The sequence below is a fragment of the Oryctolagus cuniculus genome, chromosome 16, assembly GCF_051225735.1.
Source record: "Oryctolagus cuniculus isolate XC-2025 breed Fujian yellow rabbit chromosome 16, ASM5122573v1, whole genome shotgun sequence".
Lineage (NCBI taxonomy): Eukaryota > Metazoa > Chordata > Mammalia > Lagomorpha > Leporidae > Oryctolagus > Oryctolagus cuniculus.
The window spans coordinates 51598959-51619023 of NC_142882.1; the positions used below are offsets into that span (position 1 = coordinate 51598959).

At 41.5% G+C, this 20065-nt stretch overlaps 1 protein-coding gene across 6 annotated transcripts in view; it reads left to right on the forward strand.

Moving 5' to 3' along the window:
- The window catches only part of KLHL7 (kelch like family member 7), a 69336-nt gene that overhangs the window by 28422 nt on the left and 20849 nt on the right, over positions 1-20065 (forward strand). For 4 of the 6 annotated variants that reach the window (XM_002713712.6, XM_089315370.1, XM_008261523.5 and 1 more), the window contains 3 exons: positions 2045-2220; positions 5455-5629; positions 16091-16233. In XM_002713712.6, coding sequence (XP_002713758.1) covers positions 2045-2220; positions 5455-5629; positions 16091-16233 — 494 coding nt within the window. The remainder of the gene's footprint in view (positions 1-2044; positions 2221-5454; positions 5630-16090; positions 16234-20065) is intronic. The other 2 variants (XM_089315371.1, XM_089315372.1) reach the window with 1 other exon arrangement.

Here is a 20065-nt window from a genome sequence, read left to right on the forward strand (position 1 = left end):
ATGTTTTCCAGATAACTGCATTTATTTCTATCTTTTTTGGCTTAAGTATTCCACTCAGGTAGAGAAAAAATTTAAATGTATAATAGGAGTAGAAGGAAATATTTTTTGAGGCATAGATTAATGAAGCAGGAAAATAAAACTAATCAACTTGGCCAGTAAAACAAAAGCTAATTATTTCAAAGAATAGTATAAAGTAGCCAGAAATTTAACAAATCCAAGAAAAGATCAAAAAACCATCAATAATTAGAATTACAGATATGAAAACAAAAAACCAAAACCAAACTTTTCTGAAAAACAAAATTTGAAACCCAAAACCTCAAACAAGTGAAAAGGATAAAAGACCTGTTCCCAATTAATACTCTGCCTGATGGCTTTATGGACTAAGACTACCAGGCTTTCAGTGAATAGGTCAGTGCTTATGTTACCTAAGTTGTTCTAAATCAATAGTGTATAAAACTTTCCCAATCACTCATTCAGCTGGGGTGGTATTATCATAATGCGAACACTGGGTGAGGGACATATGTGTGCATATACTTGTACAAAACTTCAGTTTCATTTAGAAATGTTGAGATTTGCTTTTTTGTAAGTGCTAAAGAAAATCAGCAAATTAAATGTGTTTTAAAGCAGAGCCTGGTGCAGGATGGTAACATTAGGAGAGCTTGAGCATGTGTGATGACACAGGGTACTTGGGGACTCCATTTCCTTCAGTTTTTCTGTGAACCTAAAACTGCTCTGGAAGTTCACTTGTTAAAAAGTACTTTGTGACCAGGTAGGATTTAATTCAGAAATACCACAATGTTTCAATGATTTCAGTGTCAAGAAATCTAGTATGGTAACTTGCTATACTAATCAGCTGTAGGAGAAAAAACCTTAGCAACAGATATTAATGGCTCTTTTGTGATTTCAGTTTCTGTGGCTGATATTTTTTAAAAATTTAGGCTCTTAAAGTAGAAATAGTTTTTGGTGAAAATATCATATCCCTAGTGGGAGCAGAAGTGTCCAAATATGGCAGACTCTTCACCACTAGCACCCAGCACACAGAAGTGTTGGCCAGCCAGCACATTTTACAAAGGGGAAAAGGCAATAAAGTCTGACAAGCAGGCATCAATTATGAGAACCTTTATGGTAGAAATATGAAAGCATCAAATCTTACTCACTGAAGACAACCTGCACAGTCAAAGATGATAAACTGAAAAAGGTTCAACTTGGATGTAAAGGAGTGTTGCTGCATGCTTGGTCACATGCAGAAAAATAACTAGTGATTACATACAGAAAGGGAATTGCAAACTTTCTCTGCATCAGCACAAATAGTAAATATGTCAGTCTTTGTGGGCCTCATGCAGTCCTATCTTTCCTTCTGCTCCCCCATTTTTCTTCTACTCCCTTTCCTTCCTTTTCTCTCTCACTTTTCTTCATTTTCTTTCCCCACAAAACTTTAAGAATATAAAACTACTCCTAGCTGCTGATCCTACAAGACAGTCTGGGTTTGGCCTATGGATAGAACTTTGCAGACTCCTGATACAGAATAGAAATGACAAATGGCGTGAAACTTCCTCCAAAATTAAAATATCTGGGAAATGTATAGGGCTTATGTGGGAAAATTGTGTATTCACACTGAATCTCATAAAAAATCAAAATATTATAAATAAATGTATTTCTGAAGAAATGTGATATTTGTCATGTTCTTAAATGGAGCACCTGTATGTTGCAGAAGTGAGATCTCCTGAGTTCAGTGAAGCCCTACTTAAAATCACATCATAATTTTTAACATAGAAAAGATAAAACTTATTTCCTCTTGCAAATACATTTAAAGATGTTTAATCATGACCTAGAAATATTTGAACAAAATGTGGAAGGGGACTGGTTCTACAAAAATCAAAATCAGCCAAACATAAGACATGGGTATAAAAATAGACAAACAGAACAGAAAAGGATTCAGATTTATGGAACTCAGTATTATTTTTCTGAAGTGATTCTTTGTCTTCGGTGTGTATTGGTGTTCTTACAGTGACACTGCGTTCTTTCCTTGTCTTCTTGGGTGCAGGCATAAGTGTGCTGGCGGAATGCCTGGACTGTCCCGAACTGAAAGCGACTGCAGACGACTTTATTCATCAGCATTTTACTGAGGTTTACAAAACTGATGAATTTCTCCAGCTTGATGTCAAGCGCGTGACACATCTTCTCAACCAGGACACTCTGACCGTGAGGGCAGAGGATCAGGTGACTAATTGCCTTCTCACATTTTTCTTAGTGAAAATATACTCTGAGTTCTTACACCTCTTGTTTAGATACATGACAAGGAGAAGAATCATATTAGAAAATGGTGTGTTCTTTTCATTACACAGAGTAAGTAGAGTCTTGTTTCTTAAGAAAAGTAAGTCTTGTGAGGGCTGGCTGTTGGAGAGAGGCCTGATCGAGGAAACAGTGTTAGGTACCATGGTAGACAGAGTCGTGCCTCCTCAAAAGATGTGCACACCCTAATCCCTGGAACCTGAAAATACATTACCTTATGTGACAGGTGGGACTTGATAGATGTGGTTTAAGTTAAGGGTCTGGAGATGAGGATGTTGTCTGAATGGGTCCCATGTGATCTTGAAGTTCTTTAAATGTGCCAGAGTGATGCAGTGTGAGAAAGACTTGACTGGCCATTGCTGGCTTGGAAGGTGAAACAGCCACAAGCCAAGGAATGCAGGCAGCTGCTTGGCACTGGAAGAGGCAAGGGAATAATTTCTCCTGTAGAGCCCCAAGCAGCCCTGCCAGCACCTTGGTTACCTTGGTTACCTTGGTTACCTTGGTTACCTTGGTTTTAGCCTGGTATGACTGGTTCATTTTGTACTCACCTCAGAAACTGCCAGATAAACTGTTAGAAGTTAGAGATGCAGGCAGGGCACAGGCGTTTGGGAGCTGGTTATAGGACCTTTTGATATGCAGACCTGTTGCACATTTTTAGCTTCACATCCATCTCTGTATTTTAAGCCACTATGTTTATGGTAATTTGTTACAGCAGGAATAAGACACTAAAATAGGTACTATAAGATCACAGGCTTTCAGTAACTTTTGTTCTAAAGATGACAGGTTTGCACTAAGTCATGTTCTTTTGCCCTTTTTATATGACCCAGACTATCTTTGTAAGCTAACCCAGAGGCTCTTACTAGGCAAAAAGAAAAAATGCAGACCTAACATGAAAATCAACTGACTTATATATTCAGTTTGGAAAGGAAAGAAAAGATAACTTCAGCCTAGAGAAACCTGACAAACACTACCTATAAGTCATCAAGGTTAACACCCTCAGTACTGAGCAGTGGTGTGATGGCGCACACTGTACCTCATGAAGACGCACCCTCAGTACTGAGCAGTGGTGTGATGGCGCACACTGTACCTCATGGAGACGCACCCTCAGTACTGAGCAGTGGTGTGATGGCGCACACTGTACCTCATGGAGACGCACCCTCAGTACTGAGCAGTGGTGTGATGGCGCACACTGTACCTCATGGAGACGCACCCTCAGTACTGAGCAGTGGTGTGATGGAGCACCCTCAGTACTGAGCAGTGGTGTGATAGAGCACCCTCAGTACTGAGCAGTGGTGTGATGGAGCACACACAGTACAACATGGAGACGCACCCTCAGTACTGAGCAGTGGTGTGATGGAGCACACACAGTACTGAGTAGTGGTGTGATGGCGCACACTGTACCTCATGGAGACGCACCCTCAGTACTGAGCAGTGGTGTGATGGAGCACCCTCAGTACTGAGCAGTGGTGTGATAGAGCACCCTCAGTACTGAGCAGTGGTGTGATGGAGCACACACAGTACAACATGGAGACGCACCCTCAGTACTGAGCAGTGGTGTGATGGAGCACACACAGTACTGAGTAGTGGTGTGATGGCGCACACTGTACCTCATGGAGACGCACCCTCAGTACTGAGCAGTGGAAATTGCAGGGCACCTCTTTGGTTGTCCTCCCAAAAAACCTGTACGGTTTCTGGCCAGAACGCAAAACTGTTAAGATCATCAAAAATTAGGAAAGGGTGAGAAACTGTCACAGTCTAGAAGAGTCTAATGTCATTTAATAAATAAATGTAAAGTGGTCTACTTTATGAGGTCCTGAGACAGAAAAATAACCTTAACTAAAAACTAAAGTCCAAAAAGAAATATTAACTTTAGTTAATCTGTCAATATTGGTTCAGTATTTGTGACAAACAAATCATACTAATGTAACTTCTTAACAACTGGGTACAAGGTATATGAGAATTCTGTATACTATCTTTGCTACTTTTCTGTAAATCTGAAGCTTCTAAAATTAAATATTTTTTAAAGACCAATTCCCATAAATACTTAACTCATCAGTTAAAAAGTGGACCTTGTTAACATCACCACAAAATTAACTAATTTTGCTCCATTGTGTGTGTGTGTGTGTGTGTGTGTGAGAGAGAGAGAGAGAGAGAGAGAGAGAGAGAGAATGGGCTTGTTTTCAGTGTTGATTGATTTGTAAATTATGGTAAGGAGCTGCAGCTCCTTCAGTGCAGTTAAATATCAATGCTATATAGTATTTGGGGAAAAAACTTTTAGGTAATGTGATATTCTATTATTTAAGTTCAAAATCTTTATGTCTTAGAGTTTCTAGGAAGTAGGTAAGTCTGTGAATTCACAATGCAGAAATGTAAGATTGAAATAAAATCACAAGTGAACCTTCATACCTCTTTTGATGGAAGGCCCTTTGGGAAATTAACCTGTTTTTCTGATATTGAATGAGCACATACTGAAACTAATTGACCAGTAGATTTTTTTTTAACTACTATGTATGTCATATCTCCTTCCAAAAGCAAAGTTATATTTTGCTATAAATAATCATGAATTTGGGGCTGGCACTGTGGTGTAGCAGGTAAAACCACCGCCTGCAGTGCTGGCATCCCATGTGGGCGCCAGTTCGAATCCCAGATGCTCCATTTTGATCCATCTCTCTGCTATGCCCTGGGAAATCAGTAGAAGATGACCCAAGTCCTTGGGCCCCTGCACATGCATGGGAGACCCGGAGGAAGCTCCTGGCTTTGGGTTGGCACAGCTCTGGCCACTGTGGCCAACTGGGGAGTGAACCAGAGGATGGAAGACCTCTCTTTCTGCCTCTGCCCCTCTGTAACTCTGCCTTTCAAATAAATAAATAAGTCACTAAATAATAATAATAAAAATCATGAATTGATTTCATTATCCAGTAGTAGTAATAGCAATGGTTCCAAAAAAACTTAGTACTAGAAGATTCACTACAGCGGTGTGAAAATTGTTATGAAGTATAAGTATAGGCAGGCGTTTAGGAATGAAAGCAAATATCTGAATAAAATACTGGGAATAAGTGGCTGTTTCCTCCTGAAGTTTTGCCCCTTCTGGGTGAGTGCAAACAGGTAACTGGAAATGCTGCTTCCATCTAAGAACTTGACTATGCTGTTTTTCCCCTGTAGGTTTATGATGCTGCAGTCAGGTGGCTGAAATATGATGAACCTAATCGCCAGCCATTTATGGTTGATATCCTTGCTAAAGTCAGGTTTCCTCTTATATCAAAGAATTTCTTAAGTAAAACGGTACAAGCTGAACCGCTTATTCAAGACAATCCTGAATGCCTTAAGATGGTGATAAGTAAGTTGCCTTCATATTCATTTATAACCTGATCCATAGCCATTTTCTCGTAATCCATTAGAATTTCTTTATAATCCGTTAGAATGGATCAGACTCAGTAGCTGGGGAGAAACACTCAAGACTTTGCTCTTCCAGATAATTAGTGCCTTGGAGTTCTCAGCTATACCCCTGCTAAGACTTAGCCTCAGACCTTATTTTATGTAGACCTGTGTGATAGAAGGTAAAAATTAGGTAAGCTTTTCCCACTTTTGTATACAGAAGCTTTCATGCACCTGTTCCCACTGTGTCCTTTTCATTTCACCTAGCTATGTGGTATACTTTGTATATGTTTTCTTTCTTAAACAGGTACTGTGGGGAAGGGGGCAGCCTGGAGCTAATAATTGCCATATCTTTTACATTTCCTTCAATTTCTTGGTTTCAGGCTAAGTCCCAACCCCCCAGAACTTATGTAAAATGCTGCTTTAAAAAGTTGTACAATGAATATGTTGCTTTTGTTTCTGGGTAATATTGTGCCTACTCCACTAGGGATTGTGTGCTCTCGGGCTGAGGCCCTGTGCTCACTCGGGGCCTTCCCTTCTCCACCGCCCCCACAGTCCTCTCACCCACTCCTCTGTGGGATCCGTTAGCCTCCGCCATCCCAGGCTTTCCCCCTCTTAATTCTCTCTGTTCAGTGAAACACCCTCTAAAGATTCCTGAAAAAGAGCTCATGGTCAGTAAATATTTGAAGACTCGACAAAACTCGTGTTTGTGTTACAATAAAACATTGACAGATGTTTAATCTGAATATAGAATTACATTGAAAATCATTTTGTTAGCCTTTTGAAAGCGTTCTCCATAATATTCTCAATTCCAGTATTTAGGAAGTCTAGTGCCAATCTAATCCTTTCCTTATCCCTCTCTGTGGGAATTTAAGATCTTTGTTAATCCCTGACGTTTTGAAAGTTTACAATAATGACTGGAGAGAGTAAGTATCTCGGAAGGTGGAGTTAGAGAAGAAAACACGAGAACTCTGAATTCTGAGGAAACAACAGTTGTTTCCTATGTGCGTCTTTTTTTTTTTTTTTTTTTTTTTGAGCCATGTTATTTGAGCACTCTCTTTTCAGCCCAATTTCTCAGTTCTCTTTCACTAATACTGTGGTTCTTAAGCCATTGAGTCTTGAATGTTTGTCTCTTATTAGTCATCTATGTCTCCTGGTCCTCTTATTCTTTTTTTTTTTAAATCTCATTTGCTTTTTTTTGCCTTTTTTAAAAAAAGATTTATTTATTCATTTGAAAGAGTCACACAGAGAGAGAAAGAGAGGCAGAGAGAGAGGTCTTCATCCACTGCTTCACTCCCCAGTTGGCCGCAAAGGCCACAGTTGTACTAATCTATAGCCAGGAGCCAGGAGCTTCTTCTGGGTCTCCCATGCAGGTGCAGGGGCCCAAGGACTTGGGCCATCTTCTACTGCTTTCCCAGGCCATAGCCAAGAGCTGGGTTGGAATTGGAGCAGCCGGGACTTGAACTGGTGCCCTTTTGGGATGCCAGCACTGCAGGCAACGACTTTACCCGCTACACCACAGCACCAGCCCTGTTTTTACTTTTTAATTTCATGTTTTATGCTTCAATATCGTATCACTCTAAAGTAGATAAGTTGTGTGCCTTAGAAGTTTTCTTACTACATAAAATATAGACAACTTATCTTTGAATTTTCATCTTTTTGTTGTTGAAGCTTTTCGTAAATGTTTGATTTCCTGTTTCAATCATGTGAGTATGTTATTAGAAGACTCATAAATGATGCTCTGTGTGTGGGTGGGCTTCTCAGTTTTGGGCTGAGCTGTGGAGGATTCACGGCAGCCAGCTGTTAACTGAGGGCTCCCAAATGCCGGTGCCTACAGACATTTTCTCAGGGAAGAATATGCTGGGTGTTGGTGTTTGGGAGCTGAATAAGGGGCATTTGGCAGCATAATCCCAGTTATCTGTCCCATGTCCTTCTCTGTTCTGTTGCTTAACTCTGGCTTATTGTCTCCAAAGACCAGCTCTGTCTCCTACAGTGCTCAAAGTACCATGGGTCCCTGCCTGATTGTGTAGCACATGAGGGATGCCTGGGATTTCAACTGTTGTTTCCTCAGAATTCAGAGTTCTCGTGTTTTCTTCTCTAACTCCACCTTCCGGGATACTTACTCTCTCCAGTCATGAGGCTCTCCAGGGTAATTTGGTGTGCTTTTCATTGGGGAAGCATTTATGCTAGACTAGCCTTCCATCTGCTGCTTGTCTCCAATAATTGGGCTTTGAGGCTACAGTTCTCTGACTGTCATAGGTAGAGTTTGTATTTATTACTTGTTTCCTTGTTTGCTATGGTTTTCAAGAGGAGAGGAGAAAAAAGTTTCACTGTCTTGTTCAATCTCAAGTTGTTTTTATGTTAAATACAAACCAGTCTTTTCATCTGTGTCTGGCTTTAGTGTCCGGCTTCCCTTGTCCAATTTTTTTTTTTAAAGAGAAGTATATATATATATATATTTAAGATTTTGTTTATTTGAGAGGTAGAGTTACAGTGAGAGGGAGAAAAAGAGAGATTTTCCATCCGCTGGTTCGCTCCCCAAATAGCTGCAATGACCAGAGCTGGGCCAGTCTGAAGCCAGGAGCCAGGAGCTTCTTCCCGGTCTCCCACAGGGGTGCAGGGGCCCAAGCACTGGGCAATCTTCCACTGGTTTCCCAGGCCACAGCTGAGAGCGAGATCGAAAGTGGAGCAGCTGGGACTCGAACCAGCACCCATATGGGATGCTGGCGCCACAGACAGAGGATTAACCTACAGCACCAGCTCCCCAAGATGGTTTTTAATTATCTAAATTTTCCTCATATACGTTTTTGACCTTTATCTTTTCTTTTAACCATTGAGCCTATGTCTTCCTGAAATGTGTCTGCTGTGAAGTAATCCATCTTTTATATGATTTGAAACATGATAAACTTAGTAAGTCTTTTGTCCTTGCTGATGTTTTCAGTTCTCATTTCTTTAAGAATGGTCGCTTTATGTTCTGTGTTTGATCATGGCAGTGTCTGTGGTGCTGTAAACCAAGTGCTATTTGTTGGTTCTGTTGTCTTATTCTCTTGAGCATTGTAATTTTGAATTATGTGCTTATATTGCTTGGTGTTAATCTGCAGGAATGCTGAGTGGTTTGGGTTGTGTTCCAGCAGGTCTTCTCTGGTCTCTTCAAGAGAATAATGTCTGCTTTTGCCATGTTTCTTAAGGCACAACAGTCCAGGACTACTTCAAAATTTTCTTGTCTTATGCTTTCCTAGACCTACAGGAAGGGTAAAATCAAACCTCAAAGCTGCAGGAGGGCAGAGCTGTCATTATCAGTCCTCGGTGTTGGAAGACTTCACCTGCCCCTGGGGCTGAAATTGAAACAGGCAGTTTACTATTTCTGCCTTTACTGACAGGCTGGTTTTTTTGTTTGTTTTTCCTTAGGCTGTCCTTTAAACTAAAAACACAAGCACCAATCCAAGGGCTCCAGTTTCCCGCAGAGACCTCCATTCCCACTTCTCACCCCTCATTTTGAGCAGGTCCAAGACCTTGTGTCCTCTGTCTTGCACAGCAGTCACAACAGGCTCTAGACCCCCAGAGTTAGCATCAGCCCTGAGAACAGCCCCAAGGTCTCTGCATGGGTGCGTCTAGTGTTTAGTCCTTCTTCATTTTTAGACCTCTGAGATCTTGCAGTCCTTGCTATGCATTTAAGAGAGTGTTTGTTTTATTCTTTCCAACATTTATAGTAATTTTGTAGCAGGAGTTTTTCTGAAGATCTAAGCTGACATTTTCTATAAATTTAGATTGTTATTTATGTGAAAAAAATCATTTTCTAGTGTAATGACAGATACACTGAGTTATGTACATTCCAGTTAACCCTAATGGGCTCTTAAATTCCCATCATCCTAATTAAACCAAAAGCCACTGGACAGTTATCCCTAAATGAGGCAGCATTACAGACTTCAGTTTACATGTGATGAGTGAGGTCTCAGAGAAGCAGTAACCTATTTTGAACCCTTCAGTTGTGGGGTTTTTTTTTGTTTTTTTTTGTTTGTTTGTTTGTTTGTTTTTGACAGGCAGAGTGGACAGTGAGAGAGAGAGACAGAGAGAAAGGTCTTCCTTTGCCATTGGTTCACCCTCCAATGGCCGCCGCGGCCAGCGTGCTGCGGCCAGTGCACCGCGGTGATCCGATGGCAGGAGCCAGGAGCCAGGTACTTATCCTGGTCTCCCATGGGGTGCAGGGCCCAAGTACTTGGGCCATCCTCCACTGCACTCCCTGGCCACAGCAGAGAGCTGGCCTGGAAGAGGGCAACCAGGACAGAATCCGGCACCCCGACCGGGACCAGAACCTGGGGTGCCGGCGCCACAAGGCGGAGGATTAGCCTAGTAAGCCGCGGCGCTGGCCTCCTTCAGTTGTTTTTGACACTTCTTTTGAGCGATTAGTTTGTGTACCTAGTTTCAGATGCAAAATTAAGAAAAGAATTAGAAGAAATGAATACTTTGGCTCACACCTACGATATCCTCATGAGTGGTGATAAGTTTGAGTGTTCTGATTATTAAATCACTTGTTCCTTGATTTGGAAGTCACAAAGCTACTACTTAGTAGCATTGTGTGGTAGTTCTAGGTAAGTTGACCTGGTGTTGTCCCTGTTTTGGAAAAATAATTGTCATGGAGGTATTTCAAAAAGTTTGTGGGGAAAAAACTGAATTAAGAGAAAGTTTAATTTGGTACAAAAAATTGAAATCATACTTTTTTTATAATGCACATTTTCCATGAATTTTTTGAAGTCTTCTCACATAGCCATATAATGAAATGCTCTATATTTACTAAAATTATTTTACATAAACATCTGGTAATGTGGAAAATTTTTATAGGTAGCAAAGCATAAAACAGTGTATGTTGTATCTTTTGTTAAAGTAAAATGGAACTTTAGAAAATACTTAGAAGTGTTTGAACCCAATTTAAGTTGTCAAGGAGAAAAGAACTCAAGGGCCTATGGGAGTAACAGGCATATACTTAACTCGGTATACCGTGGTCATCACACTAGTGTGAGAGTGTGAGCCGTGGGCACATCCTTCTGCTTAGGTTTAAAGGATGGAAGGAGACAAAACAGGAAAGGAGGAGTCACTTGAAACAAAGGCTGCTGTCTTGAAAATCAAGATGTATGAGTGTTAAGAGTGGAACATGGGTGCAGGCATTTATCTTGATGGCTAAAATGCCATTTAAGACAACAGCATACCACATTAAAGCTTCTGGGTCTGTAACCCTGCTCCTGATTACAGCTTCCTGCTAATGCAGACCATGGAGGACAGTAGTAATGGGTCCCTGCTACCCATGTGGAAGACCTGGATTTTGTCTGTGGCTCCCAGTTTTGGCCCTGACCAATCCCAGTTGGGATAATAGACATTTGGGTAGTACTTCCTCTGTCTCCCAAAAAGATAAAACTTTTTTAGAGACTTACTTATTTGAGAGGCAGAGCTATAGACAGAGAAAAGAGGTCTTCCATCCACTGGTTCACTCCGCAAATGGCCACAAAGGCTGGAGCTGGGCATATCCAAAGCCAAGAGCTTCCTCCAGGTCTCCCATGTGGGTACAGGGACCCAAGCAGAGAAGCCATCCTCTACTGCTTTTCCAGGCCACAAGCAGAGAACTGAATCAGGAGAGGAGCAGCTATGGTACAAACTGGCACCCATATGGAATGCTGAAACTGCAGGTAGAGGCTTAACCTACTATGCCACAGTGCCAGCACCCAAAAAATAAATTTTTAAGAAAGTAGAAATAGTGGGCATTGTGGCACAGCAGGTTGAACCACCACTAGGGATACCTGCATCCCAAATCAGAGTGTCTAGGATCAGTTCTCGCCTCTGCTTCCAATCCAGTTTCCTGGTAATGCATCTGGGAGCCAGCAGATGATGGCCCAAGTACTTGGGTCCCTGCCAGCCATATAATCCAGTTGGAGTTCCTGGCTCTTGGCCCTGGCTGTTGCAGGCATTTGGAGAGTGAACCAGAAGATGGAAGATCTCTGTCACTGTGCCTTTCAAATAAATAGAACTTTTTAAAAATTATTTTAAAGATTTTTTTTAACTTTTATTTAATGAATATAAATTTCCAAAGTATAGCTTATGGATTACAATGGCTTCCCCCCCTCCCATAACTTCCCTCCCACCCGCAACCCTCCCCTTTCCCTCTCCCTCCCCCCTTCCATTCACATCAAGATTCATTTTCAATTCTCTTTATATACAGAAGATCAGTTTAGCATATATTAAGTAAAGATTTCAACAGTTTACACCCACATAGAAACACAAAGTGAAAAATACTGTTTACTGTTTGAGTACTAGTTATAGCATTAAATCTCAATGTACAGCACACTAAGGACAGAGATCCTACATGAGGAGTAAGTGCACAGTGACTCCTGTTGTTGACTTAACAAATTGACACTCTTGTTTATGGCATCAGTAATCACCCTAGGCTCTTGTCATGAGCTGCCAAGGCTATGGAAGCCCCCTGAGTTCACTGACTCTGATTAAAGATTTATTTTTATTTATTTGAAAGACAGAGTTACATAGAGAGGTGGAGCCAGAGACAAAGGTCTTCCATTCTCCTGGTTTACTCGCCAGATGACCACAACCGCCAGAGCTGAGCTGATCCGAAGCCAGGAACTTCTTCCGGGTCTCCCACGTGGGTGCAGGGGCTCAAGGACTTGGGCCATCTCTTGCTGCTTTCCCAGGTCATAGCAGAGAGCTGGAGCAGCCGGGACTCAAACCAGCACCTATATGGAAAGCCGGCGCTACAGGCTGGGGCTTTAATCTGCTGTGCCACAGTGCCAGCCCCAGAACTTTTTTAAGCTAAAAAAAACTTTAAAAACATTTAAAAGGAAAGATTAGAGCATAAGTGACCACTAGGTCTCTAACTGCAGAGATGAAAAAAAATTGCCCCCCCCACAAAAAAAATTGATGTTAGATTAGGGCTTTCATATTGTGGATTCCCATATGTGTTACTGTCAGGTTTGTGTTATTCCTCCATTCCCAAGCTGTGTGCTATTTGGCCTTAAAGTTTGACTAGACAGAGCACTCCACTCAACTACTTCGTATGGATGTGAGCTGTTGGAGACAACTAGCCAGTTTCATAGTTGGGTGTTTTGTGTTCATTTTGGTTCTGAATTTTAGAAATCGGAAACAGGATTATTCCAGAAATTCAACTAAGTGCAGGGATTAGGCTCTTGAACAGGAAACTTTGTTACTTAAAGTTTCTTTTAACTTATAAAGCTTATTCCATTTTTTCCTTTTTTTTTTTTCTTCAAATAAAGAACACTGAATGGCTGTAACTCCCTGACTAAGCCCAAGCAGCTGAGACTCTTCCAAGCACTGAGGCCCTGGCAAGGCTCAGTGGGGGAAAGAAGGCCTCCAGCGTCCCTCCTTCAGATCTTCAGTGTCTTCCCACCACCTGACTTACATTGCCTTTTCAGAGCAGAAGAAAACAGAAAAGATGATTGAAAGATAGAATAAAACTAAGCTAAAAGAATTGACAGCTAAAGGAGAATGAGTTACAGAGTGAAAAGCAAGTACACGATCAAAGCCACCACAAAGGGCCAGGCCGGGTTCATCCTCAGAACTTACCAGTGCTAATACCTGACTGCAATGAATAGCTCCCAGCGGAACGAGCCCGAGGAACAGTGAGCTCCTCGCGAAATTGTCCACTCCTTGGAGAGGGGAAGAAAGCCCATCAGGAAAAGGAGCCATGGCTCATGTTTCCTGCAGGGCCAGCCACTTAGGTCCAGTTCCCTCCTGGACCTAAGTTCCTCCCCTGCCTGTGTCTTGCTGGGAGAATTGTGCTCAGACTACACAGTCCACCTTGTGTGTGTGGGAAACCCTCCTACAGCAGTGGCTCTCAAACCCCAGAGTTACTGGTTCAGAAGGTCTGGACTCCTGTCCAATAATATCAATTCCCCACACATTTCCAGGTGATTTGATGCCCCAGGTGATGGCACCTCACTTCAAGAACCACCCACAGTCTAAATCCAGCCTTGAGCTAAAAGCGGTTTTTACATTTGTAGAGGATTGCAAAAGACAAAGAATGTTTCACAGAAACCATACATAGCCTGGAAAACCTGAAGTGTTTACTATCTGGCCCTTTACAGAAGTTGCCAACCCCTAACCTAGAGCGTGTGCCAGAGCCTGGGCCACTGTTGTTTCCAGCTGTTCATATACAGAAGTACAATTCAGATTCCAATAGGAAAGGAAATGCTAAGCCTTGGCAATGATTTTTGTTCATTCACTAACTTTTCTCTAATCATGGCTTCACTCTCCATCCCTTTCATAAAAGTCAAACATAGCCCTGTGTACAGAAGTGCTTTGCCTGTATTAATAATTTTTTTTGACATTTTTGGATCAGTCATACTGTACCTCATGTACAGTTCAAAGGGTATAAAAGGATACATAGTGAAAAGTCTCTCTGTTGCCCCTGTTCCCTACCCCCTCGTCCCCTTGTGCTGGGGCACTGTGATTGGTCATGTACATCCTTCCAAAGGTACTCTTGAGGCTGTACATACAGTCATGTACTTATATATACACATGTATAAATTATGTATGGACAAAAACATACATTTTAACACAATGGTATTATGCAATGTATATTTTTCTATAGCTTGCCTTTTTTTCATTCTACATTGTTTCTTGGAGCTCATTCCATTGTGCAGATATTAATCTTTCTCATTCATCTTAACAGCCACATTTAAAGTTTTATGTAGATATACCATAATTTTCAAAATACTTCCCTAACAGTAAACTTGGCTTGATAACCTCCTGAAGAGGGGAATTCCTGCATGAAAGAGTCTGCACTTTGGAGATTTTTGTGGGCACACTGTATTGCTCTCCAGATAGCTGAGCCCATCCACGTCCCCCCTTATTACACCCTGTGTTCTGGTCAGTTTGATTTTGGCCATCCTGATAAGTGGAGGAAAAAGTATGGTTTTAACTGATGTTTCTCTAACCAGAGAAGTTGAACATCTCCTTATGTTTAGAAGTTGTAGTTCTTTTTCTGTGAACTGATTCAGACACCTCATCGGATTTTCTGTTAAGTTATTGGTCTTAATCATATTAACAAATGGAATACCTTTTTATAATTTTATATTATTTATAAATATTTTCCTAGTTTGTCATTGTCTTTTTTTTTTTTTTTGCCATTTAGTAATTGAACTAAAACAGAATTTTATACAGTTTAACATTTGTTTATAAAGATTACTTATTTGAAAGAGATGCAAAGAGAGAGAGATCTTTTAGCCACTGATTCACTCCCCAAATGGCTTCAATGGCTAGGGGCTAGACCAAGCTGAAGCCAGGAGCCTGCAACTCCATCCAGCTCTCCCATGTGGGTAGCAGGGGCCCAAGTACTTGGGCTATCTTCGATTTCTTTCTCAGGCGCATTAGCAAGGAGCCAGAGGTAGAGCAGCCAGGTTGTGAACCAGCCCCCATGTTGGATGCTGGCGTTGCAGGCAGTGAACCTGCCGGGCCACTACACAGGCCCCTTGTCTGAACATTTGTTTATGGCTACTGTGTTTTTTGTCATTCTTAGCCTTCCCCATGCTGGACCTTTATTGTGTGTTTGTTTTAAATGCTTCTGTTATTTTACTGCATGTATGAGGTGTTTTTGCATATTCAGATTTTTATTGATCTGAAATTTAGAATAGAATAGAGATGGGTAGGTTTTTTTCCTCCGAAGTCAAACAACCGTGGAAGATTCATCTTTCCACTGATTTGAAATGAAACCTTAAAACAGTTTTCAATTAAGTAACCTATAACAAAATTAGGGAATTCCTGAAAGAAGAGGGTCATTAAATCATAGTAGTTCTCAACCCTTGTTGCACTGTAGAGTGGTCCACACCAGTGCTTCTCATCTTAATTACCTTGTGGTTTTGTTGAATATGCAGATGATGACTTGATAGACCCAGGGTTAAGTCTGGGATTCAGCATTTCTCATGAACTCCCAGATGCCAAAGCTGTTGCTCTTTGAACCACGTTTTAAGTGTCTAGGATTTAAAGAGCCCTTGTACACAACAGTGCATGAGCCCTGCCATCACAGATTCTGATTTAATTGATCTGTGGCAGGCCCAGGTATAAGTAGCTTCAGAGTTTTCCTGGGGGTTTCTAATGTGTGTTAAGATTGGTCTGGATTTCAGTAATTATGATTTTGGCAGATGTTGCTTTAGTAGCCAGATGATTCTCTGGGATATAGTAAGGGGAGGGGGACAGTCTGGAATAATGGTGATTACTGAGAATAATGAATTGTTTAGGACTCAAGTCCTCAGACATTTCTCTTGCTCTTCCTTCTCCTTCTCCTAGAATGCTACAGAGGGATGATAAAAGTTCCAGGAATGAATTCACTATTATGTCTGAGGATTTCCTTCTCAGAGTGTTACGTGAGTGCTGCTGTTCTTGAGGAGTTGCCATGTATTTTTCACAGGTGGAATGAGGTACCATCTCCTGTCCCCAGAGGATCGAGAAGAACTCGTAGATGGCACCAGACCTAGAAGAAAGAAACATGACTACCGCATAGCCCTCTTTGGAGGCTCCCAACCACAGTCTTGTAGATATTTTAACCCAAAGGTAAATAAGTCATTCTTATTCTTCTCTTTGTTTTGAAAGCTGTAAGGACACCAACACCCACCATAAGTAGTGGCTCATGTCTTCAGAGTTGTTTATGTTGTTCTTTCAAACACCTATGGTTGTCATCTTCATTTACAGATATGGAAATTGAGCCTTATCAGATTTCAGATGTTTCCATCATTGCTCTGGAGTGCTGCACAGTAACTACTATCAAAGAAAATAGAAAGCTAGTTCTTTCTGTTAGCAACTCCTTGCTTTCATTATGTGCCATTTTCAGTGAAAATCTGCTTCTGGCGCTAGATGGATTTTCTTTCTTCAATAATTATATTTTAATATAAAATGATACCTAATCATTGCAGAAAACATGGAAAACCTAGAAAAACACAAAGAAAAATATAAAATTACTTTTAATCCAACCATCTGGGAGGTAGCCAATTTTAGTGTTCTTTCCTGGATATATTTTGCCAGTGGGACTCACAGGGCTGTATCATCGGTCATTAGCCATTACCATAAATCATTAGACATTATCATAGGTCCTTATAGTAGATCATTATCAGACAGGTTCCACTCAATTGCTACTCCTTGTTTCTCAGACCTATAGGAGAAATAATTGGGGGGTGGGGTGGGGGGTGGAGTTCCTTCGTGTATTGCTGCGACAGAGCAGATACTGCAGTCCTGAAAGATGGCTGTCCACACTCACGTTGCTACCATAGCTGATGCCAAATCCAAGCACACACTGTGATCCCTTTCATCGCTTCTTAAGTCCATTTGTGGTTGCTACCTATGAGACCAGCACATCCTGTCAAGTAGATTCTTATCTGATACCTTTGAATATTCTGGGATATAATGTGGTGATACAGTGTTATCAAGGGTGCTGAAGACAGAAAATACTAAGTATCAATTCCTGTGAGGACAGAACAGTGTCAACAATGGATGGTTCCCAGTGTAATTAGTGTATTATCAGGTAACTAACTGTTTCCCTCAAAATATGGTGACAAAGCAAGGGCTTTGGATTGTTCAGTATCGCTGCCAAAGTGGCCGGTGGTCAGTAACAGGGAGCCAAATTGGCCAGAGGGAGGAAACGTCCGTTAGCTTCTATGACTGCTGGATAATGCAACCTCTGTCAGTGCCAGTGTAGTCACTCATAAGCCCCGTTGAACAGGCATCACATTGGCTAGGGAGGAAAGATAAAGATGAAGTCCTGTCCATAGAGAATGTTTTGAAGTTGTGGGCATTCTGAGAATTCATGTAAGAGAAAGCTGTAATGACACAGTGGATTAAGCTGCCATTTGGGATGCCTATATCATGTATCAGAGTGCCAGTTGGAGTTCCAGCTACTCTGCTTCTGACCCAGCTTCCTGCTAATGCATCCTGGGGACAGCAAATTATGGCTCTGTGGTTGGACCCATGCCATCCACATGGGATACCCAGATGGAGTCCTGCCTGGCTTCAGTGTGGCCTAGCCTTGACTGTTGTGGGCATTTGAGGAGTAAACCAATGGATGGAAGTTCTCTTGCTTTCTCACTCTTGCTCTGACTTTCAGGTAGATTAAAATATATAAAATTTTTTTATAAAAAGCATTCATATGGGACATAACTGTGTCCTTTCTGGAGACTCACCTACATTGTTTTCCCTCAAATCTTGTCAGCAGTCTTCCAAGCAGTCTTATTTCAAATCTGCATCCATACGGGTAAGCCATTAGTGACATCCAGGAATTGGCCAGAACTGACCTTTATCTTTCCCTCCTGGACATAGAATGCACAGTAAGAACTGCTTGAAACTGTCAAATCAGAATACGTTCCTTCATGTTCTCCTTGAGTGCAGTTCCTGAAGGGGCTTTAGCAGTTCACTTTTGGTTAGTATCTTCGAGCATGAACCAAGCTGAAGTCTTCCAGATTTGCCAGCTGACACATGGGGAGCACCTCCCTCAGGGCACAGTCCTGGTTGAGGGCATGGTCCATCATACTGGGACAGGCCTCAGTGCAGCATCCTGACTCCCAGGATCACAAGGTAGCCTGAACGGCCAAGCAGTACTCTGGTAGTCTGTCCCTTTAAAAAGCCTTCTTCTGCTCTAGATTTTACTTATAACTGACAGCATTTTGTTTGACTCAGTAGAAGTGCGAAAAAAGGGCCACCCATATATAGGATACATCCCTGTCGGCTAAGCAGGAGATGACTCCAAGGATATATAACGTGTTGTAGATCAGGGCTTAGCTGACTATTTCTATAAAGGGCCAGAATAAGTGTATTCAGCTTTGCATGCCATGTGTACTCTGCTGCAGCGATTCAGCTCTGAACAGCCACCCACAATCAAATGGATGTGCCTGTGCTCCATGAAACTCTACGAAAACAGGTGGTGAGCTGGTTTAGCCTTTACTCTACAGTTGACCACCCTCTGCCCTGAACCCATGGATATCTGGGGACTTTGAAGTGATCAGCACTGTTCTAGGCTACCTTGTCTTCCATCCTGTCTAGTACATGTCTTACTTGCAGCATCCTTTCCATTTCCTGGTCTGCAGAACTGCTCAGCATGATGGGTATCAATGTAGGATGGAGATGACTGGGAAGGATAGATAGTCCAGGACATCTACTCCTTAAAATATGGGAGAGAGCTAGAGAGTCAAGAGGTCCTTAATGTCAGACCACAACATTATTTTCCCTGCTAGCTGACAAGAAAGTCCATCTGGTAGTCTGGGTAAACAGTAATAGAATATGCATTAGCCCAAGTGTTAGACATAACACGTTAGCTAAGTGTTAGCCAAGTTGGTGGTTGTATTAATCTAGTACAGTAAGAAAACCATATCTGGCCCTGCTGATTGAAGGCAATCAGAATCACCGGCAGTCTTCAAGGAAGCAGTTCCTCCTATTCTACTTTGGTACAGATCTCCAGTAGTTTCTCTTTCTTTAAGATTTATTTATTTATTTATTTATTTGAAAGGCAGAGTTACAGAGAGGCAGAGAGAGAGGTCTTCATTTCCCACATGGCTGCAATGGCTAGAATAGGGCCGATCCAAAGCCAGGAGCCAGGAGCTTCTTCAGGTCTCCCACGTGGGTGTAGGGGCCCAAGCACTTGGGCCATTTTCTACTGCTTCCCCAGGCCATAGCAGGAGAGCTGGATCAGAAGTGGAGCAGCTGGGTTTCGAACCAGTGCCTATATGGGATGCTGGCACTGCAGGTAGTGGCTTTACCCACTGTGCCACAGCACTGGCCCCAGTTTCTCTTTTTTACCATAAATCTTCACTCTATAACCCATAGAGTCAATGATAAGCTCCCCATATCCAAAATGCCTCAGTAAGGATGAAGGATCAGGTTGTATTGATTAAAGGCCATTATATCTGATAAGTCTTTATTGGGCTGCTCTCAGCTCAGACATCTACTCCTAATCCATTCTTACATCTCTATAATACATGCTGATTTTTAAATTTTTTACTTATATATTTTTTCACTAAAGATACATGGCTTCATTTCTCAGTAGAAGGCTTGATCACAGGTACCATGAGAATTCATGGTCATTGCATTCCAATAAACAGTGTCCTCAGCATGCTTAAATGGTGAATGAAACACATCTGTTTCATAGCAGTTGAGGGTAAGCCTGTTGAAATTTCAGTGACTATTTCTGTTTTTTAATTTTTTAGGATCCTTTTGTATCAAGAACAATAAAATGAGAAACGTTTTCTAAGCAAAAACAAATCATAGCATTTTAAATTGTAATTCTTCAAGCCATAGCTTTCAAACTTTAATAACAGTTATACCCTATTTGTTTCCCAAAGCCAAACTGTAATGTTGATTTTGGCAGTTAAAAAACAATTTCTACCAGTGTTTGTAGAAAATA